The 27,892-nt window shown below is 35.7% G+C and overlaps 10 protein-coding genes across 10 annotated transcripts; 4 read left to right on the plus strand and 6 right to left on the minus strand.

The window, feature by feature from the left end:
- Window positions 1-1,019: 1,019 nt before the first annotated feature.
- On the minus strand, window positions 1,020-3,887 carry PHYBLDRAFT_178727 (hypothetical protein; the record flags this gene model as incomplete). Its single annotated transcript, XM_018438036.1, has 7 exons — window positions 1,020-1,575; window positions 1,697-1,840; window positions 2,010-2,318; window positions 2,472-2,648; window positions 2,762-3,178; window positions 3,328-3,542; window positions 3,739-3,887. The coding sequence occupies 7 exons, from the start codon at window positions 3,885-3,887 to the stop codon at window positions 1,376-1,378; spliced, it is 1,611 nt and encodes a 536-aa protein (XP_018298760.1). The 3' UTR covers window positions 1,020-1,375.
- Window positions 3,888-4,147: 260 nt separating this feature from the next.
- On the plus strand, window positions 4,148-5,867 carry PHYBLDRAFT_161361 (hypothetical protein; the record flags this gene model as incomplete). Its single annotated transcript, XM_018434385.1, has 11 exons — window positions 4,148-4,238; window positions 4,286-4,354; window positions 4,427-4,518; window positions 4,606-4,698; window positions 4,838-4,911; window positions 5,065-5,154; window positions 5,203-5,282; window positions 5,338-5,446; window positions 5,539-5,621; window positions 5,684-5,743; window positions 5,818-5,867. 11 exons carry the CDS (start codon window positions 4,148-4,150, stop codon window positions 5,865-5,867), a joined length of 891 nt encoding a protein of 296 aa, XP_018298761.1.
- A 1,117-nt stretch (window positions 5,868-6,984) lies between these two features.
- PHYBLDRAFT_161362 (hypothetical protein) lies at window positions 6,985-7,302 on the plus strand (the record flags this gene model as incomplete). Its single annotated transcript, XM_018434386.1, has 1 exon — window positions 6,985-7,302. The coding sequence occupies one exon, from the start codon at window positions 6,985-6,987 to the stop codon at window positions 7,300-7,302; it is 318 nt and encodes a 105-aa protein (XP_018298762.1).
- A 2,155-nt stretch (window positions 7,303-9,457) lies between these two features.
- Window positions 9,458-11,371, minus strand: PHYBLDRAFT_138268 (hypothetical protein; the record flags this gene model as incomplete). Its single annotated transcript, XM_018429964.1, has 1 exon — window positions 9,458-11,371. One exon carries the CDS (start codon window positions 11,369-11,371, stop codon window positions 9,458-9,460), a length of 1,914 nt encoding a protein of 637 aa, XP_018298763.1.
- Window positions 11,372-13,724: 2,353 nt separating this feature from the next.
- On the plus strand, window positions 13,725-14,586 carry PHYBLDRAFT_129350 (hypothetical protein). Its single transcript, XM_018429284.1, has 2 exons — window positions 13,725-13,911; window positions 14,001-14,586. Exons 1-2 carry the CDS (start codon window positions 13,809-13,811, stop codon window positions 14,363-14,365), a joined length of 468 nt encoding a protein of 155 aa, XP_018298764.1. The 5' UTR covers window positions 13,725-13,808; the 3' UTR covers window positions 14,366-14,586.
- A 26-nt stretch (window positions 14,587-14,612) lies between these two features.
- On the minus strand, window positions 14,613-14,935 carry PHYBLDRAFT_138270 (hypothetical protein; the record flags this gene model as incomplete). The annotated part of the gene is made up of 2 exons (XM_018429965.1): window positions 14,613-14,780; window positions 14,840-14,935. The coding sequence occupies 2 exons, from the start codon at window positions 14,933-14,935 to the stop codon at window positions 14,613-14,615; spliced, it is 264 nt and encodes an 87-aa protein (XP_018298765.1).
- A 782-nt stretch (window positions 14,936-15,717) lies between these two features.
- On the plus strand, window positions 15,718-16,470 carry PHYBLDRAFT_161365 (hypothetical protein; the record flags this gene model as incomplete). Its single annotated transcript, XM_018434387.1, has 1 exon — window positions 15,718-16,470. The coding sequence occupies one exon, from the start codon at window positions 15,718-15,720 to the stop codon at window positions 16,468-16,470; it is 753 nt and encodes a 250-aa protein (XP_018298766.1).
- Window positions 16,471-17,406: 936 nt separating this feature from the next.
- Window positions 17,407-20,079, minus strand: PHYBLDRAFT_178729 (hypothetical protein). The gene is made up of 9 exons (XM_018438037.1): window positions 19,739-20,079; window positions 19,575-19,643; window positions 19,341-19,448; window positions 18,917-19,193; window positions 18,775-18,867; window positions 18,555-18,696; window positions 18,117-18,408; window positions 17,956-18,044; window positions 17,407-17,876 (listed from the first exon to the last, which is right to left on the minus strand). Exons 1-9 carry the CDS (start codon window positions 20,000-20,002, stop codon window positions 17,771-17,773), a joined length of 1,440 nt encoding a protein of 479 aa, XP_018298767.1. The 5' UTR covers window positions 20,003-20,079; the 3' UTR covers window positions 17,407-17,770.
- Window positions 20,080-21,940: 1,861 nt separating this feature from the next.
- Window positions 21,941-23,080, minus strand: PHYBLDRAFT_61778 (hypothetical protein; the record flags this gene model as incomplete). Its single annotated transcript, XM_018440854.1, has 3 exons — window positions 21,941-22,387; window positions 22,476-22,644; window positions 22,710-23,080. 3 exons carry the CDS (start codon window positions 23,078-23,080, stop codon window positions 21,941-21,943), a joined length of 987 nt encoding a protein of 328 aa, XP_018298768.1.
- Window positions 23,081-23,823: 743 nt separating this feature from the next.
- On the minus strand, window positions 23,824-27,654 carry PHYBLDRAFT_184430 (hypothetical protein; the record flags this gene model as incomplete). The annotated part of the gene is made up of 3 exons (XM_018438932.1): window positions 23,824-24,473; window positions 24,547-25,039; window positions 25,129-27,654. The coding sequence occupies 3 exons, from the start codon at window positions 27,652-27,654 to the stop codon at window positions 24,094-24,096; spliced, it is 3,399 nt and encodes a 1,132-aa protein (XP_018298769.1). The 3' UTR covers window positions 23,824-24,093.
- Between the last annotated feature and the right edge of the window lie 238 nt (window positions 27,655-27,892).

Below are 27,892 nucleotides of genomic sequence, written 5' to 3' on the forward strand. Positions count from 1 at the left end.
GGTGGACTAATTTCTTTGTTTGATTCCGTCTTTATCCACCAATCAACATTCTATATTTTATTTATTTATTTGTATGCTTGTCTGTTTGTGGTTTTATGGTTTGACAGATAGTAAAGAAGTATATCCCGGCTCCCACACACATTGCCAGTTCATTGGTTCAGATTTGTTTGTTTTTTGTTTTTTTGCTTAAACAAACTGAAAAGCAGTGCACGACCAATAAAAACAAACAATTAATTTCCTGGGAGCACGGCTAATATGGAAGGGGGACGAGGAGAAAGTTCGAGGAGGTAAGTTCCCATACACAATCAATAAACATCTTTTGGAACAAGAGGTTGTGGTTGCCACAAACAACAAAACACACGGACAAACCATTCCGTCGAGCCTCTTTTTGTGTGTGTGTGTGTGTGTTTTATTATGTTTCTTGTTCAACTTAATTTATAAATCAATTTTCCCGTATCATTTTAATTTTTTGGGATTTTGAGTAATAAACAATTGCACCAAGCAACCTATATTTTATTAAAAAAAAAAAAGTTTAGAAAAAAAAAAGCGCCTTATTATTTCTTAAACTCACAGTGTCAAACTTTCAATACTTGAATTTAAACCTTTTTTTGACCACCCCATTGCTTTTTTTCTTTTCTTTTTCTTTTCTTTCTTCAAGCCACGGTGTATTTCCTAATACAAAGAAGAAGAAGAAGAAGAAGAAGAAAGACGCACACAAAATAATTGATTGTCGGTGATTTACTTTGTCAAAATGCTACTGAGAGCATTCACAGTGATTTGTGTAAACTCGTCGAATATGTAATTTTGTTTTGGTTGTAAATTTAGATTTTTTTTCTTTCATCCACAGTGGTTTATCTAAAATAAATGTTTTAACCAATTTCTTTTTTTTTAAGATGATTATTTGGACATCTAAATTCAGCGCTTCCCTAAACCATTCGAGCAATGATGACAATAATAGTAGTAGTAGAAAATCTGGCTCCAGGCTTAAATAGACTGCTGTGGATGCTCTAATGTCTCGTTTAAATGTATTGTTTGTCCCACAATTTTGTTGTAGCTGTTTTGGTTTTATATCAAGAGTACATTAAAGAGTAAAGAATAAGACGAATAAGAAGAAGAAAGTGTTTCAATATCTAGTATCTTTGGTGGAAACACAGCATATATAAACTAAACTAAACTAAACTGGACTAAAAGTCAAGTGAAATGAAATGAAATAAAGTAAAATAAAATAAAAGGACCGTAAAGGGGATTGAAGAGGATGGGGATGAGATAGGATAAGGTAGGATAAGGTAGGATTGGAGAGAGGAGATTCTAGGAGTAAAATAAAGAGCATAATAATTATAAAATAAGAAGGAAAACAAAGCAAAAAAAAGGGCCCTTAAACGTCGATCTCAAAGTTGGTAATCTGAGGTAAATAAGCGCATGCACTTAGGTCCAGTTGATAGACATCTTCAAATACATTTCTTCCATCATAACCGCCGAGGATATAAAGGCGAGAGTCATAAAGTACAGATGTGTGGTATCCGCGCGGACTAGGAGCCACACCATATATCTTGCGTGATTCCCAATTCATTGTGACTAGAACAAAACATAGAAAATTCATTAATATTCAATGATTCACAGTCTCTCTCTCTCTCTCTCTCTCTCTCTCTATCTTTACACGCGCACATATGTTAATTTATTTAAGCAAAAGACTTACCAAGATTAAGAAGAAGGATATCGTTTGAGTACCGGCTACCATCATGGCCACCAATAACAAATACATAAGACCCCACCTGGGTAGCAGTGTGTGCCAATCGAGATATACCACGATCAAGTTCAATCTGAGTCCATTGGTTCGAGACTTTTATATAGATATAGATATAGATATATATAGATATATAGATATGTTATACACATTATTAATAGTATTAATATTAATATTAATATTAATATTAATAGCAATAATAAGTAGCAGTAGCAGCAGTGAGTAAATTTTGTAATGTTAAAAATACCATATTATATTGGCTTACCAAGATCCAGTACAAACACATCATTGAAACACTCGTGTCCATCACTACCACCAAACACAATCAACTTGTCTTTAACCAGATTGCTGGTGTGATAGCCACGCGCAATAGGCGGACTTCCGGAAGGGTCCAGTTGAGTCCAGGATGGCTTATTAAGATCGCTAATATCTAAAGCATGGACATCGGCTAATGCACGTGCCCCATCGCCTCCCCCTACCACGATGATCTTATTGTTCCATAAGCAAGTTGTGTGTGCACGCCGAGGCGATGGCGGGCTACCACCAACCAATGGTTTGGTCCAAACAAGTGTATCTGTCCAACAGTAGAACTTTTTGGTTAGTTGCTTGGATTGAATTAACTTTTTTCTTTATTATTATTATTATTATTATTATTATTATCATTCTCTTATTTCTCCATGCCAACAACAACAACAACAAAAAAGGTCTGCCAATTATACTAACTTACCGGTGTTCAGGATGTGCAGATCATTAAAGTAATTAGGTCCATCCCCACCACCAAATACATACAGGTAGTGTGTACGTTTACCTCCACCCGAGTCACGCTCAACTACTGTGCATGAGTGGGCACGACACGGAGGAGGTGCATGTCCACTTGTCCTAGGCTTTGACCACGTCAAGGTATCTAGATTATCAATGATATTTTCAATATTGTAATTTCTCTTCTTTATTTTATTTTATCTATTATAAAAAGAATGACACACACACATATGCATGCATATACTCCAATTGACTTACCCATATCGAGCACATATAAAATATTGAAACACGTCTTGATGTCGCACCCTCCAAACACATACAGATGCTCACCTACAAGATCTGCCGTATGTGCTCGTAGTGGCCGCGACGGGCCTCGTCCATAAGTAATCGCACGGGACCAATACATGCCCGCGGCAGGCGCCAAAGGAACGTTAGGACTTGCACTAAGTTCAATAGCTGCTGCCATATGGTCATTCACATGAAGAGGTCGCCGTGCTTTATGATGAAGTCCATTTGCCGAAACTGCATGTCGTAAATGCTGGTTAGATGAGCCATTACGGCGACTAGGGGGCACTTGTGAAGGTGGGGCATAGGCCGAGGTCGGTGTTTGTACTGAGCGGGTGCGTTCCATTGACTGGTAGTGGGGCCCTCCTTTAGTGCCATTGGGGAAGGACCCTTTTTGTGTGAATATCAGTTTTATTTTATTTGATTTTTATTTGATTTCCTTCAATAACCTCCACAAGGATAATGATAATGATTACAGGAATAATAAAACAATAGATTCTCTTTCTTTATCCCACCACCACCCCCCTTTTTTTTTATACCTGAACCAGAAACATTCTGCCAGTTATCAGACGATATACTACTTGTTGTACTGCTGTTGCTAAGAAGCGGAATCCGTGTAGAATTTATTCCATTGAAATCCCCCGGGCTTCGAGGCTGATCGAAACTAGACTTTGGTGTTTGAGGGATATCTTCATAAACATCGTCCTGCCCACCTTCGGGGGGTAAAGTTGGTGACTCGGGTCGATCGATAACGCTGTATTGGTTGTATGGAGATGGTCAATCACTCATACACTTTAAGTTTTTATTTTCATTTTATTTTATTTTGTTTTGTTTTGTTTTGTTTTGTTTTGTTTTGTTTTGTTTTGTTTCGTTTTATTTATTTTTTATTTTTCTTTTTTGGATGACCAGATCATCGTCTGTTGGTTGCCCTGATAAAGTCTTTATGGAACAAGACTTGCCTATCGTCGCGGGGAGTTGTTTTCGTCATCCCAACTCTATTCTTATCAGAGTTGTAGTCTTGGCTGCTCCACTGATTAGTATCCGAAGAAGGAGGGTGTGAGGTTGGAGAGAATGGTGGTCTCGGAGATCGCTCTGCCATTGTGCATAACGTGTGGGGAGGAGTTGGAGAGAAGGTTTGTAAGAGGCATGCCACTTTTTTCTTTTTTTTTTTTTAAATAAAAAAAAGTCTGGCGGGATTTGCTGACATCAGCTCCGCAAATTGAGTTTTTTTTTTCTTTTTTCTTTTTTATTTTAGTTAATTATAATTCCCTTGTTCAAGTTTGATTTTTCAGACTTGTAATTTATTTGTACACACGTATATTATATATATATATATATAAATAAAATAGATCCTACACCATGTCAAAACCTGAGGGAACTTCTATTGAGCCACAGCTTACTATCCTCCGTATTAAGCGCAAACGCACAGAGGAACCTCTCGATGCATTGCGTAAGCCACTCGGAGTATTCCAATTCCTTTGCTCATCACTCCATTAGTTGTTCAGCAGGATAAAGACAAACGTGTCCGAAGAGAAAGCAATGCCAAGACGGATCCCAAAATTACAAGTACGCTTCGCATATAAAAGACGTATATATAGCTTTTTAACAGAAATAATAATCATGCCAGTATTTGTACAGTTCCTGCATCGGCCCTTCCTACCCTCTTCCGTTTGGCAGAGACAGTTGAAGAAAAGAGTTTCAAGAGTATAGCTGAAGCACAAAAACTAAAGGTATAATATCTCTAAAGTTCGCCAGTCCGGCCTTCTGAAGTACAGGAAGAAGAATTGGCTCTCAGTAATCAAATATTATTTCTACAGGATCGTATTTCACGCCGTATACAACCTGGCGGTAGACCCATGACACCCGAATCAAGCGACGATCGTAAAGATCGTATGATGAAAGAACAATTGGTAACATAAAAAATAAAATAAATCTAAATGGGTAGATCATCATTATTATTAGTATTAGATAGTAAAGTAAATCGGAGCCCCATATAAGTTAACTCAACACAATCTACATACTTTTTATTTATTTATTATTTATATAAAGAATACCAATCGTCAGGCCCGTTACAGAGTGGTTCAGCAGAATCGGTCGAAAAATGCCGAAAACCTACCTCCAATGTAAGTAAAATATGATCTAAGCTAGGGATCAAGGGTAAATGGCAGGGGAAAGGGTTTCCCTTTGTCTGTATACATATAAATATATACAAAATATGTATATGTATGCATACACATAAAAAAAAGCAGTATTTTAATCATATTTGTGTTATGCAGGGTCGAGAGTGCATCAGAGGTTGCTGCCAAAGATCTTTTTCAGATGTATGAGGCTGTGAAGGAAGACGATAAAGAAAACTCTAAAGCAAAGTAAGTTCTTGTGGGTGTGTTTGTAAGCTACTCTAAACAAGTTACCAGGTTGTTTATGGACGATGATACTGAAGATCCTGATGATATTATGTGCAACTTCATTCCAATGGTTAAGGAATACTTGACATGTAAGAATACAGACACAGATTTATGTATCTATTGATTATTAAACTATCTATGCAGTGAATGAAAAGCCACAACTGTCAGAAGAAGACGAATATGTATATGATGTCTACTATCGAGACGATTCAAATGTTACAACTGGTATAAACGCAGCTAATATTGGATCCTTGTAAGTTTATATTTTTTTTGAAACAAAATTGAAAAAAAAGATAAGTTTTCTAATCATTTTCTTTTGTTGCTGCTGTTGTTTTTGGAAACTAGGGTTTGGTTTGACGAACAAGGCGAGTTCTTGAACGACGATACAGATAGTGAATTAGGCGACCACGAAGATGAAGACTCCAATGGTAAGCTTTATGTTAATAATACCGTCTGGTTTTTTTGTTTAATAATAATATGTTTTGGATAGCTGAGGACTATTATCAAAATGACTATCCTGATGAGGAAAGCGTTGAAGACTATGAACACTGTAAGTAATGGGTATTGGGTTGTACTGTCCGAACGCTCTTAACAATTATGTTTTTTTTTTCTTTTTTGCTTTAGATCATGGCTCTGGATTATCAAGCGATGAGTATGATCTAGACGATTATTAAGCAATTTCATTAAGCAAACCAATAATTTAAAGAAGAAAGAAAGAAAGAAAAATTATCAAGCCATTTCCTGTTTTGGAATTAGCTGCATATATGGCGTTCTTCGGGAGATCCGAGTGAAATTAACCAAAAAAAAATATAGTAATACAATATCTTTTGAGCACGTATTTAAAACAAAGCAAAAACAAACATACAAATAAACTATATCAACTAATAAGCTGTAGGAAATGGCATACATCAAAATTACACTCCACTTCACTCCATGCAATTCAGTACGAAAATGTCCCTCTTTATAATATCCACGTCTTGCTGCTCAGTATATTTTATGCGTGTTAGATCATCTTTAAGAACTGTAATATAGACTTTCTGAAAATCTTTGGCAAATCACTTTTATAAATAATATTGAAGGATGTATTTTACAGCTGTCAATACTTGTTCATATCTAACTTGAATTCCAATCATATTTTACACTGTGAATATAATTGTTCACGTGCGTATGCAATAACGATAGGAGCAATAGGTACTCACTGATAATCAAAGTACAAAAGTGCTTATATATAAGGATTATTGTTTCATAAATACGCTCATATTGAACTTTTTATACATAGTCTGTCTAGATACAGTGAAGGTCATTATTTGTGTATTCAGTTCACCACGCCTTTTCTATTTTTTCTTCCAAGCACGCATTTCTTCATTCGCTCTCATCTCTCTTTTTCTTTCTCTCATTCCAATGCATCATCTTTACAATGTCCATCCGGATTAACTAAATTAAATAATATACAATTCACGGCATCGATGTTCTCAAAAACTAGTCTTACTTTAATCTTAGTACAGCTTAGACAACAACAACATCTACAGTTAAACACGGCCATCAATACTACATTAAAATATACAAATAGTACTTTGCTTCTTTTCAGATTTATTCAATTAGACTAATTTCTTCGTATAAATGGGCTCTCCTAATTACAACATTGACATCTTCAATCAAGTAGAAAAAAAAAGTTTAAAAGCGTGTTTTTTTATTGGAGACGATACTAGTTAAAAAAGACTTTATTTATTTATTTAAAGGTATACATATATATACATAAAGAAACTATTCTATTTGATTGAATTTCACTTAATGTTCTTTTACATGAGTAAAAGAATAAAAAGCATGACACCAAGTTCTTTGTCCCCGCATTACACGGCTCAATCTCCTTCAGGACGTAAACCTGACTTGGTAGCGAAGGAGGTGCTGGAATGGTGGCAAACCAACGGAAAGCACCCGTTCATCCAGCCCCACATCTCGTCACCGAGTAATGTGGGTGCGAACTCGCCAGAGAACTTACCACTAGGTGATAAGGTCCAGCTCATTCGACTACCAGTAGCTTCACCGTCAGCCGTTAAAGAGTTCAGTCAGGTTAGCAGTGAAGAGCCAGCACATCTCACCACAAGTTAGACCTCCCTCCCCCCAGCATCATGATTCCACATTGGCGATGCGATGTACACAGTAGTCCTTCCAAAAATGAAAAGAGACCATGCCCCACGACTTCTCAGAATTAACTGAGCTGGCGAGTAACAACTTTCACTTTCCGATGCTTGTAGCATGGAAGAATCTCCCTGCAACGGTCGCAAGAGACGCCTCACTATGAAACCGGGACTGTTGTTGCTCAAGGAGAAAACAAACGACGCGTTGGAGGAGGTCTATAAGTAACAGAAAAAAATTTCATCTGCGATTAAAGATTAGGACTGCGCTTTTTGTCAGTCTTAGATGTCCACGTCAGAGCAAACGTGATATAGCTGTATATTCTTTTTCTTGGGTTTGTGTAACTGTTCTAAGGCATAATAGACAGTTAATAATATTCAATTAAATTACTAGAGAATACGACTTTTTCAAAGTGAAGCAAAGTAAAGCAAGGAAGCAAGGAAAGGTTCGGTATTGATCGGTGTAGTAATAACTCTCAAAGTGGAGTACAAGTTTATATAACGCCGATTTGTAGGTTACTCTAAGCTGGTCTGTGCGCTTCTTGTACGAGAACGTAAGAAAAAGGTTTCTTCTTTTGCCCATACAAGTGGACACAAAAGGTACCAAACAGCCGCCAGGAAATGGGTCCACATATATTTCAAGATAATATTAAGCAATAGGTAGAAAGCAGAAAATAAAGCAAAAAGTATACATGTATATCATCTGGATCTCAGCACAATATGTGGCGGAATGTTGAATTCCAGGTTGGGTTTTATTGAAATGAGATTATAACGATAGTTAAAAGTATCAAGATGGTTTTTCAAGGGAATGAGTGATTTCTATAATATATATGAGAATTGCTCCATAGAGCATAGCAGGTGCTCATAAAAAAAGCAAGCGTTAGCTATATATATATATATCTGATATCTTCAATAAAAAAAAATATGATACTGCTTATGAACAGGTGAAGTAGTTACGGTAGCAGAATTTAGACTTAAAGAGAGATTCCATAATATGATGTTATTATTTTCATAAAGAAAGAAAGATCATTTGGTATTAATATATCTTTCTTTATTAAATAATAGAATATTTAGTTCTCTCTAACCTTGTTCTTATTGCTTTGCTTTTAACCTATTGATGTTTTATTACTGAATGATTCCAGAGTTTTGGGTTTGAATATTAGAATGGCTTTGTTAAAAACAGTCTTGACTTGACTTTCACTTGGTGTGAACAAACTTAAAGTTCAAAAATGTTCAATAAACTCTGACTAGCTAGACTTTTTCAACTGTCAATCGGATTGAGAAGTAAGAGGGTGCCCACAATATTAGACTTTTTATAATTAAAAATATTTTGGGGTTTTTTTGTCACGAAATGCTTATCTATGTCAAGTAAATATTATTATCTTACATTGAAAAGAAGCTTTCCAGCTTTGGACATTTCTAATAAGTACGTATAAGGAATCTGTTATTTCCAATTGAGCTGCTTGTTGTAATATTTCATTTTATTTGGCCACCTAGATACCAGTTAGTGAGCTATCACCATGAGAAATCATTAAGGAAACATCTAAAGACTCGTTTTAGATTGATAAAGCTTTAACCACTGGATGAAAAAGGTAACACCTAACAAAGGTTACAATTATATACTAAATCCAAATTCCATAAATGACACTGCCTTATAAGGTCATTTCTCTAAAATATACTTCTTTACTTTTATATGAAAAGGTTTTGGAAACGTTTATAATATTACTCGTAATTTATCTATTATCAACTCTCTCCGGTTTCAATCTTTTGATGAAGGCTTTAAATTTATTTTACCAGTCAGACTGAACTTTTTTGCATTAACCAAATACTCTTTATAAAACTAAAATGATAATGTGAAGCTTGCTACGAATAAAATTATGCAATTACATTTACATTCTAATTTACTGTTCTTATATAATCATATCGCCTATATTTTCCTTTTGTATCTTACGCTAGAGCTTAAATACTGTCAGAATACTTTGACTTTAATATTTATTATGAAAATATTGGCTTAGAAAAACAAAGTGAAAAACAATATATGTATAATATTAAAAGATTCATTTATTAATATCATTACTATTAGAAATAATACACTAATATTAGCACCTTTTTTATAAGGAGAAAAATAATCATAAAAACCATGGTGGCGGGTTTGTTAAAAGTCCTTTGTAAGTAAGAGTCTTTACGGAACCACATTTAAATAATACATATCCTTTGTAGAGGTCATGTTCCCATCCATAGACCCTTTGATCAGTTTCACGATTTTTGCTTTCCAGTTTATCCTTTGAATCCTCGGATTGGAGTCGATTAAAAGTTTGACTGGCACGCTTAATCTCATCGTCTTTCATTTCTCGTACATAGTACTCGGGAAACTTTAAGCACTTTATTCTTGAGCATATGTTCCTCCAATAATATTCAGAAGCATCCATCGAATACTCAAAAGCACTCATGGGAGTAGAAGTAGAGACAGTAGTCCGGCTTTGAATTTCTTGGGTATGTTTTGGAATCAATACAAAGTTTATATTTTGGTTTCCATTGATACTGTCTGAATAATAAAATTGTAGTCCATAAAGCCAAAGCTCCCGAAAATGCGTGTGCGGCATGGATACACAGAACTCTCCGGTGTAGGGAAAAAACGAACGTTTTACACCCACATTATAAAGTTTCATATAATGGAGGCCTCGGCAGCGATATGAGATGTAGGAAAGGACATCGGCTTCGATTTCGACCTTAATCATACTTAATGTAAGTAGTATATGTTTAGGTGAATCAATAGACTTTGGTTTTCTTAAAATGACTGATCCACACTCGATAATTAGTGTTTCCAGCTTAGTGCATATATCCAAAATCGTATCTAACTCCACGTCTTTTTCATCGCATTTGATGTCCAAATCCCTCAGGTGTGGGCATATAGTAAGTGTTTCTATTATTGGCGATGGTGCAATATAGGCAGTCTTTACTTGGATGACGAGATTTTCAATTTTTGACGCACACAAACGCAGTGGAAGTATAACGTCTCTTGTGTAGTCATATATACTTTGTGAGCTAAACAATGGGTTGTATTTTATGAAGCACGCTTTCTGTCTGGATGAGCTGAGAGCGTTCCAATATATTGCCGGCTGTGTGTACCTTTTTCTTTCATCTTCATCTTCATGAATGCATAGTAGTAGTAATTTAGTGCATGTGGAGGTAGGTCTGAAAAGTATTGACATGTTTCTTTCTGTGAACGGATCTGTATATTCAAGCGAAACTTTCGTTGGACTACTGGAGCCAAGCTTTAGTATCCTCAGGTTTCGGTATTTTTGGGCGAAATAACATAGCCATGAAGGAGAAACATTGCTTATAGTGGCTATAAATTCGTCCATGTCTGTTGCTGGTGAGATTCTGTCGATTGATATTCCGTCACAATCCTTGGCAAAATTGATGTTTATGTTTAAATATTGAAGTTTCGGGAGGTATTCGTGCAGTGCTTCCATGTCTTCTGCACTGAATAAATCTCCGCTGTATATTGTCGAGAATTGATCTAAAAACGCATTTTTATCTATGGTTCTTGCATGAAGCTTAAGTCGGCGAAGACCGGAGAGTTGTTTAAGGGTCGCCAAAACAACTTTTGGTTTATTTTGTAGGTAACTTATGTCAAAGATAGCTTGGAGCTCTCTTAGATTCGGCCAAGCATTCCATTTGAATATTTCTGAATCCATGAGCGGAACCGGATTTAAGATGCCCATGTTGAGATATTTAATATTCGGAAGGTTTTTCTGGATAGCGCCATAATTTTTTTCGCGTAGGGATAAGAGTGGATCCAGAGTCAATTCTTTGGCGTAACGACCTTTTTCATAGTTCTTTTGGGATCTAAAAAGATCATAGAAAATCCAGGTAAATTCACTTCTTTTCGCCAGGGTTATAGAGACTTTTGTCATCATGGCAATTTCAAATATATCTTTCCATGCTTTGCACACTAAAGTGTATTTAGGCATATCATCTCTTGGAACAAACGAAGCGATTCTATCAATGATCTCTAGTGGTAGTTTGGGCGTGGACATGTCGAATCCAAAGTACAAGGCTAGGCGAGACAAGACTAGAAATAAATTCAGTCAATATATTCCAAGCTTTATATATTTATTTGATGGACTTGTTTGTGAGATGTATAGTTCAGGAGAAGTAACACAGTTTAAGAATGTTTGTTGTGCGATTTTTTTTACAAGTAAGCAGTTTATGATTATGCATGAAAAGAAAATCCATGCTGCTTTTCATGGAAACATGAAAGCTTGAGAATTATTGGAGATATCCACTCATCATAACTAGCCTACCGATTCAATCTTACGCATTTGTGCCCGCGTGATTTCTGGTGAAAGTTTCCCAAGGTACGTTCATTCCAATACACCAAAATAGAATGCTTCTCATCCAGATGTTGTACTCTTCTCTCAAAATATTTAAGCAAGAAGAACCTTAACCCTTAAAAAGAAACTTAAAATGGTATGTGACTGGAAACTCTTTTTTTTTGGAACGAGATAATCCTTTCACTACGTAAACGTTTTATTTATTGTTTTGCTAATACTTACTAAAATGCATATAGTATCTTAGTTATTAATTGTAAGAATAGTTTGATGAAGTATCCCGTCCAGTAAAAGTACTTGTATATATATATATATATATTCATCTTTAATTGAAGTAACATACATTGCTTAGAAGAATAACAACAGCATAAGCAATTATAATGACGTTTTTGAAAGCTAATGGCTAGTGGTTATTATATGTATTACAAAACTTAATTTATCTTGAAAATTTCTAAGCAACGACCAAGCTAGTAGTTGCCTATTACATTCTCTTCTATAATTTCTAAGCCTTGTTCAGCTATATAATACCTTAACATATTATCTTGTAATACAATTGGATCATAAAACACCCCTTTAATTTAATCATACTATTTTAACAAACCAACTTTTTTTTAAATAAAATAAAGATAAATTGTAGGATTGGTTTTTGTAAAGGGTTGATGTGCATAATGGCATTGACATCCTGAATTGGGGAGCACAAGAGCACAAATCCATGTTTTTTTTAAAGAAAGAAAAAAAGAGGAAAAAGGAGAATACACAAAATCACGAAAATAGATTTGATTAACTGTACCATATTTTAGAGCGTCCTTGATACAATAGATTATACACCATTTATTGATCCACAAAAACGACAAAAATTATCCTTGACAAACACAAAAGTTTCTTTAAGCTAAATTTGTATTGGAAAACTACAATTTACATTTAAATAACCCTAGCCCTGACCCCAGTATTTTAAGATATACAAATCTTTTTTTTGGGTGCTGGTGTTAATGGTGATAGCTAGGGATACTTATTTCTTTTATAAAGTAGCAGAGTGAGCAGCGTTCAAGTATAAAGAGTCGTGACTTGGCGCAAGTGTAGTGGGGCCGTCCCAACTTTGAGCCCAAAAAAGTATCATCTCATTCTGTGATGTCAAGAAAACTTTTATAAGGAATATTCTGTCATGCTTTTAGTTTCAAATGTCACAATCCCATTCTTTGGATCCTTCTTTGCCTCTCTCTCTTTCCCCTTTTTCTTGCCAGCAATATTCAAATATCAGTCTGACTCTAAAGCATTTTCCTTGTCCTTTGATCTTGACTTGGTTTTTAATCTCTTATTCTATTCGTCACCCTTTGTATTGCACTTGTACTCTTCACATTTTCTAATATATATATATCTGTTTTCTGAAAGGCAGCGTATTTAGTTTATTTTATATTCTTTTGTAATTATATCCAAAGGCTTGTTCACGCTTTTGCATAATCACCATTTACCATAGTTATATCTATATCATCACACCATATACAGCAACCAATTAATATATAAGACAGTCGTATTTATTGTTGAAAGAAAAATCATTCGGTTTTTCTATATCTATTTTTGAAATAAGGAAAAAAAAACATCTCTGAATTTGAGCTATTGTTCTGCCGAAATTACAAAGTTGTACACTGTTGGTTGATACCTAATTTGATGTCTGACAGCCTGCTTAGTTGTCTATTTATTATTATTTTGGTTTCTTATAATTGGACTGTCTTGAGCAACATCGTAAGAATGCACGTATATATATATATATATCTGACCGTCTGCCCTATACAGCATAAGTCAACGTATAATTCAGATCAGGTTTGAATGTCACACATACATACACATTTTTAAACTGAAAAATCCAGAACGATTTGCTGGGTTGTGCCTGCTAATGTGACCCCTTTATTGATGTCAGAGTTTGTTAGCCAATGAAAATCTTTCACAGTCAACAAAAGCAGATGGTGGCCCTGCAAAGCCAAGCTCTTTCTTCGTTTTTTCAGATAGTGAGGAAGGTTAGTCAAAAGCTCATTAAGTGGATTCAAATGTATTGATTTAAGTATATGAACACACTATTTTCTCTTTATTAGATTCTTTTTCACTAGCATATCATTTACTGTTGAGAAATAATCGAGTTATCTGCAATATGCAAATCTTTGTAAAGTCTCTCGAGGGAAACACCCTCGTCATTGGCACCACTGCTTCCTCCTCGGTCGCTGATGTCAAGGCCATGATCCAGGCTCGCGAGGGTATGTATTTGTGTATATTAATATTAATATTAATAAATGGATTACTAACAAAACCTATGTATATTTACATATACACATATAATGTGTAGGTATCCCTGCCGATGCTCAGCTCCTCTCCTTCGCCGGCAAGCCTCTTGTCAACGAGAACGCCTTGTCTCTTTACGGTGTTCAGGACGACTCTACTCTTCACCTCAACTGCGAATTGTTGGGTGGTGCCAAGAAGAGAAAGAAGAAGACCTACACTACCCCCAAGAAGATCAAGCACAAGAGAAAGAAGGTCAAGATGGCCATCCTCAAGTTCTACAAGGTTGACCAGTCTGGCAAGATCACCCGTCTCCGTCGTGAGTGCCCCAGTGCCACCTGTGGTGCCGGTGTCTTCATGGCCTGGCACTCGGACCGCCAGTACTGTGGCAAGTGCCACTTGACCTACGTTTTCCAGAAGGAGGAGAAATAAGCAATTGCAATTAAGCAAAAGTCAAACTATCCGTGGTTGATATGGGGAAGAGGATATATGGATATAGATATATATATGAGGGTTAACAAATAATAGTGCACACTATTATTTTCTCTGTAAATTTAATTCAACTTATTTCTCATTATCAATAATTGTAAAACAAAATTATATAATAAACATGGATAGTCTTGGCTGTTCTTTTTTAGCATGTGGCAAACTCTATATTTGTGTATTTTTCATTTCATTTCTAATTGCTTTCTTCGGCTGGTTCGTTTGAAGGTAGAGAAGATACTTTTTGTGTTTTCAAGAGAGCTTCGTGAAGAGCGCGCTGCTCTTCTAGCTCGAGCATATTGATTCTCTGCTGCTCTTTCTTGTCGCGTCTTTCTTGTTCTTTTTCAAGACCTTTGCGCAATAACTAATGACTTGCATGACGACTTTCATGAGTTTTTTGAATTGAAATTCGTTCCAGATTACCTCTTTTTCGTATGTCTGGAGGTAATGTACACCCCAAACTGTTGCACAGCAAAAGGCTACAGAAGCCCCGAGAGTGATCTTGGCCGGAGTAGACATGAGTTTAGGGATGGGGTTGTGTTGGGTTTGTTGTTGTTCGTTCGCCTGGGTTGCTTTAAGACAGGTTTGATTGGTGTTTAGCGGAGGTATGGGTGGCTTTCAAATCAAGGACTGCTACACCTGAGAGGGTGTAACCTTCCTTTATTGTCAAAAGAGATCAAGTTCAGTTCAGGCTGTTTAATCGGGTACTACCTTTCTCTGACTCTGTCTCTTCATTTTCGTGTTTAAAGCCGGATAATAATGAAACTCGGGCAAATAAATAAATTTGTACGAATAATTTTTTTTTAGCTTTGCAGATAAACTTTTGGTGTATAAAATGTATATATAAATATAAAATATAATTATTTTTTATATATACATTTTGCTATGAGTATACACACACATGTCTATATAAAAGAAAAAGGGGGAGACGTGTAAGAAAAGAAGCAAAACGGCAATTGAGGGAATAGTCGGCATGGAAACCACATATCTTAGTGGGCTACAGTGGCAATCAAACCCGACGACGTGGAATTCCAGAAATAACCCTTCACCACTTTTATTTTATACTTTATATTTTATTCATTCAGTAATGCAACATATACATATACATATATATTTATATATATATTTATATATTTATACTCATATATATATAGATATATACATACATTTACATATACATACATAAATATATATATATATATAAATATATATATAATCTACATTTTGCCAAAGACTTTTTTGCTTCTTCTTCTTCTAATTTTTATCTATTCTTACTTTCTTATTACTCTTTAACTTACACAATGGTGCGTCGCTCTAATCGTAGAGACTCTAGCCTTGTTTCATATCAAAAGCCAAACATGCCTCTCTCGTCTGGCTTACTCAGTCAGTTCGCCAGCTGGGCCAGAATTATCCTCATGTCTCCCTCCCATGGAAAGAGTGGCAAGAAGCGAAAGGCAACCCCGGGAGACACCGAAGAGGAGCGACGAGTAAAGTCATCAGAGCCACGAGAAACTGATATTCGAACACGACCCGATGCTACTGAAGAAAACGAAGAACCAAAAAGATTGGATTCTCGCTCTCATTTTCCGAATGTGTGGCAAAGAACTGCTCTTTGCCGTACGACTTATCAAAAGCTCCGTCAAAAGTCCCTGCCTCTTTGGGCAATTCTTCATTTGAGACACCTGCTTGGAGCCCTTCAACAGCAATTAATCCAGCCTCCTCAATTAGTCCAGACCTCGGATGCCCCATTACCATTACTATCACAATCTCAATCACCATCACACCCGCGCATGTTTATGAATATCGAGCGACTTGCATCTGGGTCTTCATGTTCTAGAAAGCGGTACGGAAGACGGGCAAATTACGCTCTCACAGCAGTGGCCTACACAATTGACCAAGACACAGACCTGATTTGTGTACATCCACTCTGGGTAGCACCTCGCACCAACCTCATAAACAATAATATCAAAAACAATAAATTCGACGACAGCGACGACAGTGAAGACGACGATGACGTTCCGTTGGGGTCATTGAGGTTTGACCCTGTCAAATAAGCCTTTCTTTCTTTCTTTCTTTCTTTCTTTACTTGAGCACTAAATTACTTTCTTACCTTATTTTATTTGTACATAATACTTCATTACACACTTACCTATTCATTTTTCACTCATTCACACCCATTCATCATCACTTGTAACTTGTTTGAAATTCCAGTTTGTCTTTCTTTATTCTCTTATTTTATTTTGGTTTTTTTTTAATAAAAATAAAAAAAGAAAAATCATACTCATACTCATACTCATATTCTCTGGCGATCTTTTCCTTCTTTTTCTTATTATTATTACAATAATACTGTGTATAAGTATTTATACTTCTTTGTAGGTTAGAGTATCTTTACAACAACTCCTTTTGTTATGCAAACCTTCTAAAACAAGTAAAATCCCCTGGCTTGTTCCTGAGTAAAAAAAAATATCCTTTCTTTCTTTTCTTTCTTTTGGTCATTGAATTAGTTTCATAAACTTAGGTTGATTGATATGGCATTAACAAAAATTAAATTAAATAAAATAAGATAAAATTACATACAAATACAAATACAATCAAACATTTCAGAACATCATGCAATAGTAAAAAAACCAAAGACTAAAAAAGTCTTGTCTAATATGAGGTTAAATGAAAAGCTCCTTAATTCAAATATATATATATATATATAAAAATCTAAAAAAGAATAATAAAATAGACATTGGCGTGATATGCAGGAAATAAAAATGCAATTTGCCATCGTGGGTCTGTATTTTAGACCGACACCATGCCGATCTGATAATGGTATTCACAACTACCAAGACGACATTAATGTCTCGAACAATGTAACACCTACAATATACTCAGAAGAACGAAAAGAAGAAGAATAAAAAAAAAGTCTCCTTACCTAAGATGAATTATCTTTATATCTATATTTGCAATAAATAATGAACAAATGAAAATAAAAATGAAAATATAAAGCTGTAATTGCATGTTCTTATTATTATTCCTCTTTTTTGTTTGTTCGTTCGTTTGTTACTGTTGTTGCTGAAAAGCTATAAAGGTAACACTAGAGAAATGAATGAATTAAAGGAAGACAAAAAGACAGAAAGAAAAATAGCAATAGATAAAGAAATATAAGCAAGACAAATAGTAATAAAAATATATAAAAAAAAGAGAGAGAAAGAGAGAGAATTAACAAAGAACAATGCAAATGTATCAATAAAAAAAAAACATCAGGAAGGCCTGCTTCTAAAAAAATAATATGAAAATATAAGATATAAGATATAATGAGAGGTTTGAAACCAATATAACCAAAGATTCACTTTGGTATATGGCATTCTATGGCTCGGTTGGAATGGTCTTCATGTCATTTGCACCGGAAGATGTCAACCAAGAAAATGTTAGTACTAACAGGACAGTTCCAATTACGTCAATCGAGGCCGTTCTGATGCAAACAAATATATAAGTTACATTTGTGTCGCATTTTCTTCCTTTTTTGAGAAAAAATAAAAATAAAAACTTACAAGTAGGGAATCACGTAATTGTCTGGGTCATATCCCATTTTCCAGAATGCAAGTGTCATGAATTTTCCAATTTTGAGACATGTCCAGGTCTAAAAGATATATATGTTATGTATTGTTAGACGTCATATAAAAATATTAGAAACTTATAAATCGCAACTTACACAGCACATTGATATACAAAAATAACTAAAGAAAAACCAAGCATTGTAATGGAGCTGACCCATACTAAATGCCCAGATAATCAACAAAAATACAGTCTGCACTGGCATATTCATTCCTAGCAATGTCCATTCAACTACTCGATAACTCTCTATTGTATCACTATGTAAGCAGGTGCTTATTCGTGATGCATATATAGAACCCAAGTTTCCGGCCAGCCCGATCAAAACAGGTGTCAAAAGTGCCACGCCCTTGTATTCCTCAACATATTTCTCCAATAGAATTCCTGCCAGACTAAAAATAAGCAAAAAATAAGAGAGATAATTATTATTACTTTAAAAACCAAAATCAAAAAAGTCTAAAGAAGATGGATATTTTACCTATCTAAGCTAGAAATATATATGTACTAACATTAATAACACTAATAATAATAAGCTTACCTTGAGATCAACATCGCAAAAATAATCGGACTCCATCCGGTGAATAGGAGATCCTTGACATGTTTGTTTCGCCAGACAAGATATCCAAACACAGGCAAGAACGAAAGCATAAGAAAGAATATAAACGTATTCAGGAGTGTGTCTGTAAATAGAATAATTATTTGTTACATAAATTTGGTAATTGCTATTATTTTGAATAATATGTATTTGTATATCTTACTCATATGTCGTTCCAAGAGAACTGCACATCCTGACAGGAGAACAAGCGTAACAATATCTCCAAGCGAAGACACCAAAGGACAAGCAATATTATCTAAGAAAAATTGTTTAATTAAATTACTAAATTGTTGTATATAACCTACCAGGATCAATGTCGAATTTTCTACACATTAGAATGAGGGCACACATAAAGACGCCAAGAATTGTGCCGGAAAAGGAAGCAGATATCATTGAGCTTGAGGTCATGTACATGCTTTCATAATAGCTTGTACTGCTCCCTGGCTTGGTAATAAGTCCAAGGCCAAATGAAGCTATACCTGCAATCGCGCCTGCCACTAAAGCTTGGACCTGAAGCAATGCCAAGTTTCCAAACAATAATGGCCAACGAGTAGGCCCTGGGTCTAGGTCACCCAAATTAGCCTAAATATAATCAAATTTTAATCAACCAAGACATGTATAATGGCAATGGCAATGGCAATAAAGTCTTAATATCTTTCATTCCTTAATATGTACATGTATATATAATTATATGTATATACACATGTGCCTATTTCTTTCTTTCTTTACCGATGTTGATAATCTGGCTGCCAAATTCATCTCTAGGTTTCCCTTGAGATTTAATAAGATGGGCACAAGAATAAATAGCTCGCTAGTCTTGAGAAATACATCCCAGTGCTAATAAATAAATATATAGATAAAAAAATGATAATTAAATATTAAGAAGATTAATAAAGTCTTTGGACTAAAAATTGTATAAACCCCACTTCTCATTTTCTTTTTAAATAGAAATAAAATCTGTACCTGAAATTGGTCCATCCAAACACCTGCAATAATAAACCCGACGACTGAAATAATAAGAGAAGGCAAGGCCTTTATTATCATCATATTATATGTATATAAAATATGTATGTATTAGACGGGAGATTTCTTTTAAGGTCTTTTGAGACCAGACATATATTCTGTACCTGACAAGCCAAATCTTTTGCTATTTCTTTTTTGGTCTTTTTTCTTTCATTTTCTGGAGTGTCATAGTCTCTCGGAAAAGCATTTTCCAAGAGCGTAGAAGTGCTTGAGCCGTCATTAGTTAATGACATTAATTGTCCATGATTGAGCTGAGTAAGATGTTCGTCGCCATGGCAACAGCTCTTATGACAGATATCTGGTGGTTCGTCTTGCTCATCATCGCTTCCGGTTTTGGAGAGTTCAATGTATTCATTGTTGTCTTTCATTAAAACGATGGTCGCGATAAGAAAGTAAGGAAATTAAAAAAAAAATTAAAAAAAAAATTGAGTGCAAGACACAAAGAGAAAGAGAAAGAGAGAAAGAAGAACGTCAAGGATAAAGAAGAACTACTACAGTTGATGAGTTTTCAAAGAAAGATAACAGCCTCCTCTTTCTCTTCCATTTCATTGGTAGAAGACAAGACAGCCCGAGTAAAGCGGAACTTACGCTTCTTGGCCCGAATAAGCATAGCTTTCCATTATATGAAATCATTGGGCTCTTACAAAGCACACTTACCAAGCCTCATTTAGTTTGTGTTTAACAAATTCTATTAAAGATATAAATCCCTCAGATCTCCCCCTCTTTATTTCTCTCTATCTCTCTTTATATATATCTATATTTCTTAATCTATTATTGTGAATTCCTTACGTTCTTTTCATAAATATGCCTCATTAGTTTAGATTCTGTGTATAAAATAATAGTATAGGTGCACAGACAAGTGGCAAAACTCGAGCCATTAACCGCATACCACATCCCTGTGTGTATGGTTAGTAACAAATCTTATGTCACTTATAGCCACAAGATCTTCGATCGATAGCAGATTTAAGCATGGCTAATAAAATAAGCAACAAAGAAACGCCACTGAATATTTATAATAAATATTTATATAGATACGCATTTGTATTTGTACATTCCTATTTTTAAATAAGTTTGAAATTATTATTATTTATTTTACTATTTTTTGGGTTAATACTTGTGTGTAACCAACCTAATGTCCAACTAATTTCTTGTCAATCGATCTAAAATATTTCATTTACTTATTTTACCAGGGTGTACGTTTTGTTACTACGCCTAAAGTCTACATTATTTCTTAATAAATAATAATTAAATGCTTTCTGATATCAAGGCATTGTATGTGTAAGCTTAACATTTCTTTTTATAGGAGAACAAAAAGAAAAGTACTATAATGTACGGTACTCACATACTTTAGGAACAAACTGTGCCCTTGCATTATGTACAGATGTGTGTGTAGGTATATAAATAGATTAGTAAGTAAAAGAGACAAGAAGAACAAAAAATGGGCTCCTTGAGAAGGGTACAACGCCAAATCAGTCAATCAGTCAAGCAAGCGAGCAGTATTCATATAAAGGTACAAAATATGGTACCCCTTCCATCTCGTATATTTATTTAAGATTTTAAAAAAAGCATATAGAACAAACATATTATTATCGTGAATAATTCTAGACTTTTTTCTTTCTTGTGGCGCAAAATTAAAAATAGAATGCTTTTCAGTCAATAGACAAATCTTAAACAAAAACAAAAATGCTGGCATAATTATATAGCCGTTTAAGTATAAAAATAATAGTATTTGGTCTCTGGTGCATAGCAATCAGCAATACTACAAACCATTTTAACAGAATCGAATGACAATTATTTTCTATCTGCACAGGTTAAATACATATAAAGAATTGGTTTTGTACATAACGACCAGTCTTTGCACTCAACCTAGGGAATGTCTCAAAACAAAATAAGAAAAAAAATCATTCTAACAAGACAAAAGTTTTTCCACACTTGCGAAGCTTGTCTTTACAAATGATACACAAGGCGTACCAAAAAAAATTATAGCTGCTAATATCTATACTAAGAAAAAAAAGGTACATTTTATTAATACCGAAACTAAATAAACATAAAGGTAGAAACTATGCTTATGTATATACAAGTATCCTATATTTCTCATAATTCCTAGCTTCTATAAGAAGAGTACAATATCTTTAACTCTCTCATACAATGTATATGTTTTAAACTTTATGGTGTCTATACCATAAAGATATACAGTGTACATATACAAGCAAAAACAATAATAATAGTAATATGAATTACAGTGACAGAAACTTCAGACTTGCATACACTTTCAAGTTCACATTGTACACATATCAGACATTTTATCACTTCAACTGTTGCTTTAATGATTCGAGCTGGTCTTGGATATCTTGAATTTGATCAACAATACGGCGACGCTGTTGGTCACCGAGTTTCTCAAAAATCTCTGTAGGTGCGCTAATCTCAAATGGACTAAACTCACTGGCTTCTTGTTGAGAATTCAACCGAAGAGTGATTTTTGGGTGTTTCTCTCTCTTGAAATGTACAAATAGAGGCCCGCAATCAACCTCAGGTTGTTGTTCATCATATTTAAGCTGCTTTCCAGGGCTACTTCTAGTACCAGAAATATCCTTCAAATTTCCTGTATTTTCTCCCTGGTTGCTCTCAACTTCCCTGGATTTTTGTCTTTGCGGCTGTGATTGTTGCTGCTGCTGTTGTTGTTGCTGTTGGGATCTTGTTTTTGACTTTGGCTTCACCTTTGACTGTGACTGTACATGTTTTGTCGTCTTACTCTTTTTTTTTCATATTTTTCATATTTTTTTATTCTAGATCATTAGACAGTACAACTCTATTCCAAAGAATAAATAAAAATAAGCTCACCTCTTGAAGCTTTGTGTCAAATGACCGCGAGTTATTGCTACGTAAGAAAGATTGGGCTTGCCCTGACCGAGTAACTGGAGGATTATCTCTTTCCTTTGCAATCCGCGGTGAATCTACTTTAGGTGCAAGTTTTGAATTATCCTTTTTTTCTACACTAGGTCCAAGCGACCTATGAGAATACTAGGTTAATTTTTTCTTTTTCTTTTTATGTTTTTTTATTCAAAATCACACTACCTCTTTTGGAGAATATTATGCACATCTTCTCCTCTTCGTTTTCGTGTTTGTTCTTCCAAGAAAGTCAGCGTATCTGCCCCATATCTATTACAGAATTCGTCCATCGTCAGTTGTCGTACAGACGGGAGTAACTGATTGATTTGCATATTTCCATGTGCTCTCAAAGAAGTACAAGCAAACTCAATATTCTGGCGTAGTCCTTCTATTCTTCGCTTTGCTGGTAATATTGAGTAACAAACAATAAAAACCAAATTCGATTCCAAACTGGCATTCTTACATTCTGCCTGTATTGTTGCTTTTGTCTCTTGTAATCCAATTTGGTCAATATATGATGATCTTTTTTGCGAGTTATCTGATAATGAGCCTGTCATTTTTAAATATACTTTGATCTCGATGGTAATGAGAAAGGTCTAATGTGAAACCAGAAGGAAGAATCAAGGATGGCGTATACATGCATTTGCACAATTTCAAACGTCACGCTGATCACTGTCACGTGTATGTAATGCTCTTTGTGCTACAGGTAACACAATTGATATACGGGACAGCCGACTGACAAAGATATGGGAGACAAAGATCGATAAAATAAATAGATAAAGAAAGGGTTGCATTCCTACAGTATGCATATTATTCTTATCATGAAAAATGTTTCAAAGAATTGCGAAGTCTCAAAATAGGTTTAAAGCCATTAGTGAATAGTCGTCAATTATTATTATCTTGTCGTTTCTGGCCAGATACACGCATATCTATTGGGCAATTTAGAATTTTGATTTTCAAGAATTATCTTAAGAACAATAGACTTACACGTATTTTATACTTTATAAGGTTGTCTAATATTTTATAGCCACATAATATATTTATATATATACTCTCCAATAAATCAAATACTTTGTAACAATGAAATTGGATTCTAACGTAGATATAAAATCAATTCATTATGTGTGCATATTCAAAATAAGTGAAAACATCACCTATCAACTGTAACCTGTCAAAAATCTATTTTACTTCTATCTATTTCTTTCAACTTTTTTTTTAAAAAAGACATTGTCATTTATCTTGATTCTTTTTAAAAGAAAAATCAACTTAATTCTTGTGTACATTAAATGGATGTATGTGTGCTGTTTTCAATAGGCTATTTGGGTTATACATAAGTTATGGCTGTTTATAAAATCGGTCTGATGAGTGACCTTGACTTAATGCCTCCTATAAAGGGGCACAAGGCATCGAACACGAGCTTAAGAAAGCTCTTTTAGGTCGACACATATCGTCTTCATAAAAAGAGCCTTAAGAGAGTGTCTAGCTATTCCACAACAGTTCATATGGAGTGTTGGTCAGTACTATGTTATCACTTGAAAAAAAAAATCGCTTTCATGCCCGTCTCTTTCCATTATTTGGGAGTCAACTGCATAACTACAGAGACAGGTACCACCTCGACATCTCTTGCCCGTGCTTTTACACTCAAGTTACGATCTCCTGTAACAAGACATGCGGCGACGCTGCCCTGAGAAGACACACGCTCTGGTTGTCTTGTCCACCAAAGACAGGATGACAGAACAAGATCATCGAGATTCTTATCTGTTTCACCAAATACAAACTGTTCGGATCGAATAGATATGTCGTACATAAAATTGTTGTGGGATGTCTGGACACGCAATCCATTTACTCGCTGTTTTTTAGCCAGGGTTTCTTCAATAAGTTTGAGTGCATTCATAGCAACAGTGCCAAGTGGAGCAGCGTTGCTTGATATTCCATCCAGTTCAGTAACAACTTTAACAAAATATGCAGTAAGTTTTTTTTTCTCTTAAACCACAAGAATTTTCTTAGTGTCATTTTCACTTACCAACAAGAGGGACAACGATTAACCATTTATTGGCCGCAAACAGGTTCTTGATGTTCTCCAAATGTCCGATAAAGCAATTGGTATCCAGAATAAGAACTGTCTTCCCAGGAATAACATTTTCTCTCAAATGATTCATGCGCGCCTCCCGTTCTTTAACTTGAGTGGGAAGCTTTCGATAACCGTAACGCTTCTGCTCATTAGCAGCAACTAATAATGTTTGGAGCTGTTCGCGACGCTTCTTCAGCTGGGTAACAATCGGGTCGTCGTCATCTTCATCCAATGGATCGGTTTCATTAGATAGTAATACAGCATCATCCATTTCTGCCATTACAGCCTTGAAAGAAACCATTTGATCCATCCCAGTATTAGACTCTGTAGTTAAAGGTGGATATTCCGCTTCTAAGCTTTCCTCTAACTCAGTTTCATATCTTTCGTATTTCGCAGGAGTAAACTTTTCATATACGGGGTCATATTCAAAAATATGGGACATTTGCTATCAGAATAGTAAGAAAAATATCTTTGTTAGAAATAAACTTCTATTTTTCTTCTATTTCTTCTAATTGCTATTGTGTAGCGGGTTACCTTTGCCAACGCGAAGCTGTATTCAAGCACTTTTATTTTGCGATACAAAACACGATCTTCAACATTCCATTCGTTGTCTTTTGTTGATTCGTCTTTCGTTAGTTCGTCTATATCCGGCATAGTCTTCATCAATCGGCTCGTCACACCATCAACCCAACCCAACCCAAGTATATGCGATTCTTCTGGTAGTGTAGGACGATCTCCAAGCACCTTAACAATCAGGCGAGAGAAAGCTAACTCGGCCTTGACTGCAGCGTCTACTCCTTTGCCTTCGGACTCGGTTTCTTTATCGTCTTCCATAACGTACTTATTGACCAAATCGTATTTGTGTTCTTCTGGAAGTGATGCCAGAAGTTTATTGAGGAACTCAAGCAAAAGCGGCCAAAATGCAGGGGAGATACTTGATTGAATCCCATTCCGCATTTCAGGACCTTGCTTCGATTTCTCAATAAGATCGGGCACAATTGGCCCCACAATGGCTTCCCACAGACTAACCTGGTTATTTGGCAAATCATATGGAGACGAAGGAGGTTTTGCACACATGCAGTTTACAACCATCCAATGAAGTAATAGTTCGATATAAAGCAACCATGGCTCTTTTACAGACTCTTCAATTGATGTCATATCCTCCTCCACCGTCTGAGATGTTCCAAACACAAAACCATCGTTTTCATGCAAGCTTTGCGGAACATTTGGTAGTGGAGGAAGGCTTGGTGTACATGCATCTGCCATATTTTCATCCAAAAAGCGTCTGAATAGTTCGATGGCGATTTGGCATATGAGGTCAATACTGCTCGCAAATATTACGCTTTCCCTGAGATCCTCTACCAAAGAGTCATAAGTATCGCCTGATGCCTGGCTAGAAGGCCCACTCGGTACGACCGATGTGTCATTCTCTTTAGAGTCTTGACCATAAAGCCGTCTAGTATTCAGCAAAATAAGCTTAGACAGTTTGGAGGAAGAATAATCGTAGCTATGAAGTGAAGATATACATATGATAGCCATCTCGAACCAAAACATTTCTTCTCCACTCAGGGTCCGGCTGTTTGGTCTCTGAAGTCCATCTTTGGTCATTTCTCCGGATTTAACAAGGACGCGGTCCTCTCGTGGTATATCAGTAGGGAATAATGCATCAAAAAATCGTCTCTTCACTTGGGGAAATTGATCCAATCCGATTTTGGTAAAAAGCATTCCATGAAGACGAACAAACATTCCTGCAATTCCTTCACTCCTCATTGCTTCCGATTCTTGTCTTGGCAATACCTCTCTTAAGTTGCGTCGTGTATCATTTTTTCGAGGTCTTTGTCGGCTATTGCGCTGCGTAGATTGCACAGTTTCAAGATGCTTTGTAAACCATCGACGGTTATTTTCAAATAAAACTACTACTCCTTCGCGAGCGTTCAAGAATCCGTTGCGGCGGACCATAAGGCTCCGTGTACTGAAATAGAGTTTGTGCATCTCGTTTAACACGTTGACTTCTTTGCGGGCTGTTTGACTATTGTCGCCGACTAGCAATGATAGGTGGAAATAAAGTTTTCCAGTGGCAGGCATAAGCCAAGACCCGAGTGCATACCATCTCCAAGCATCTTCACGAGCTTTCTCACGCGAAACAGTCTGACTCTTGCTATCATCCCCAATACCTGCCGCATAAGCCCATCGGTACCTTGCCAAATCACCTCGGATTGGTACACATCTGTACCACTTAAGACGTCTGGACTGTCCCCAGGCCTGGAAACGGCTTTCTTTTCGCTCGTCACCATTATCTTCTCGGTCAAAAGTTCTCAACAGCAATGATAGACGTTGATAAAAGAAATCAGCCTTGTCCAAAAAATCGCGTAGGTAATGGTGAATCATTGACATTTCTTTTCTCCTCAAGTGTTCCAGGGGATTCACTTGTTCTTCATCATCATCAGAAAACGACATTAGGGTCATTCCAGTTTCTGTGACTACAGGGGCAACATTTGTTTCCGATTGAGCTGATTTGTTAGTTTGTGCTAATCGTTCGGCTCGTGCCTTGAGAGCATGTCGAAATTGTTCGACAAGAGAATATATACGTTTCCAACAAAGGCTTTCAAGGCCCTTTTTTTCGGCAAAGTTATAATCGAGTTGGATTAGTTTGAGGTAACAATCAGCTAATTGAAGGTGAAGATCAATCTTTTGGCGCCAGAGGGCGGCTGCTTTGGTAATATCTAAATCGGTCAGGCTCTGTGGATTTACACGGCTACGAGAATCAGCCGAGCGCCTTGTAGATTGCTCCTCTTCTAGACGACCCGAGGGATCATTAAAGAACGGAAGTCTTTTTGCTGCTTCTGTTGTTTGCGCAATCTTGGCTTCCAATTGTTGAAGATGTGTAAGAAGCATCTTTAGCTTCTTTTTGTGGGCCTCTTTTTCTAGTACAATTGTAGCATTTGATTTTTTCACTTGGGGAGTAATATTTGATTGTTGTCTTGTTATGATTTCCTTGTTGTTTTGATTGGCTATCAAAGGTCTCAATGGACCATTTTCTTCCTCATCGGACACACCCATGACTATGCTGCTAAATGGAATAGAGTTGCTGCGGGGTATTATACTAAGGCTATATCCACCACATTTAGATATCATACGCTATCGACACCATCAATATAAATTGGCTATATTTCACAAATTTAGCCTTTTGATTTACCGATAAACCAGGAAATGGTTGATTTGAATTAGAATATTTTAATTATAAAAAACATATCCTTTAGTGGGCCCTTATTATAGTGCTGTATGATAGTAAGAGTCA

This window comes from Phycomyces blakesleeanus (genome assembly GCF_001638985.1).
Source record: "Phycomyces blakesleeanus NRRL 1555(-) unplaced genomic scaffold PHYBLscaffold_1, whole genome shotgun sequence".
Taxonomy (NCBI): domain Eukaryota; kingdom Fungi; phylum Mucoromycota; class Mucoromycetes; order Mucorales; family Phycomycetaceae; genus Phycomyces; species Phycomyces blakesleeanus.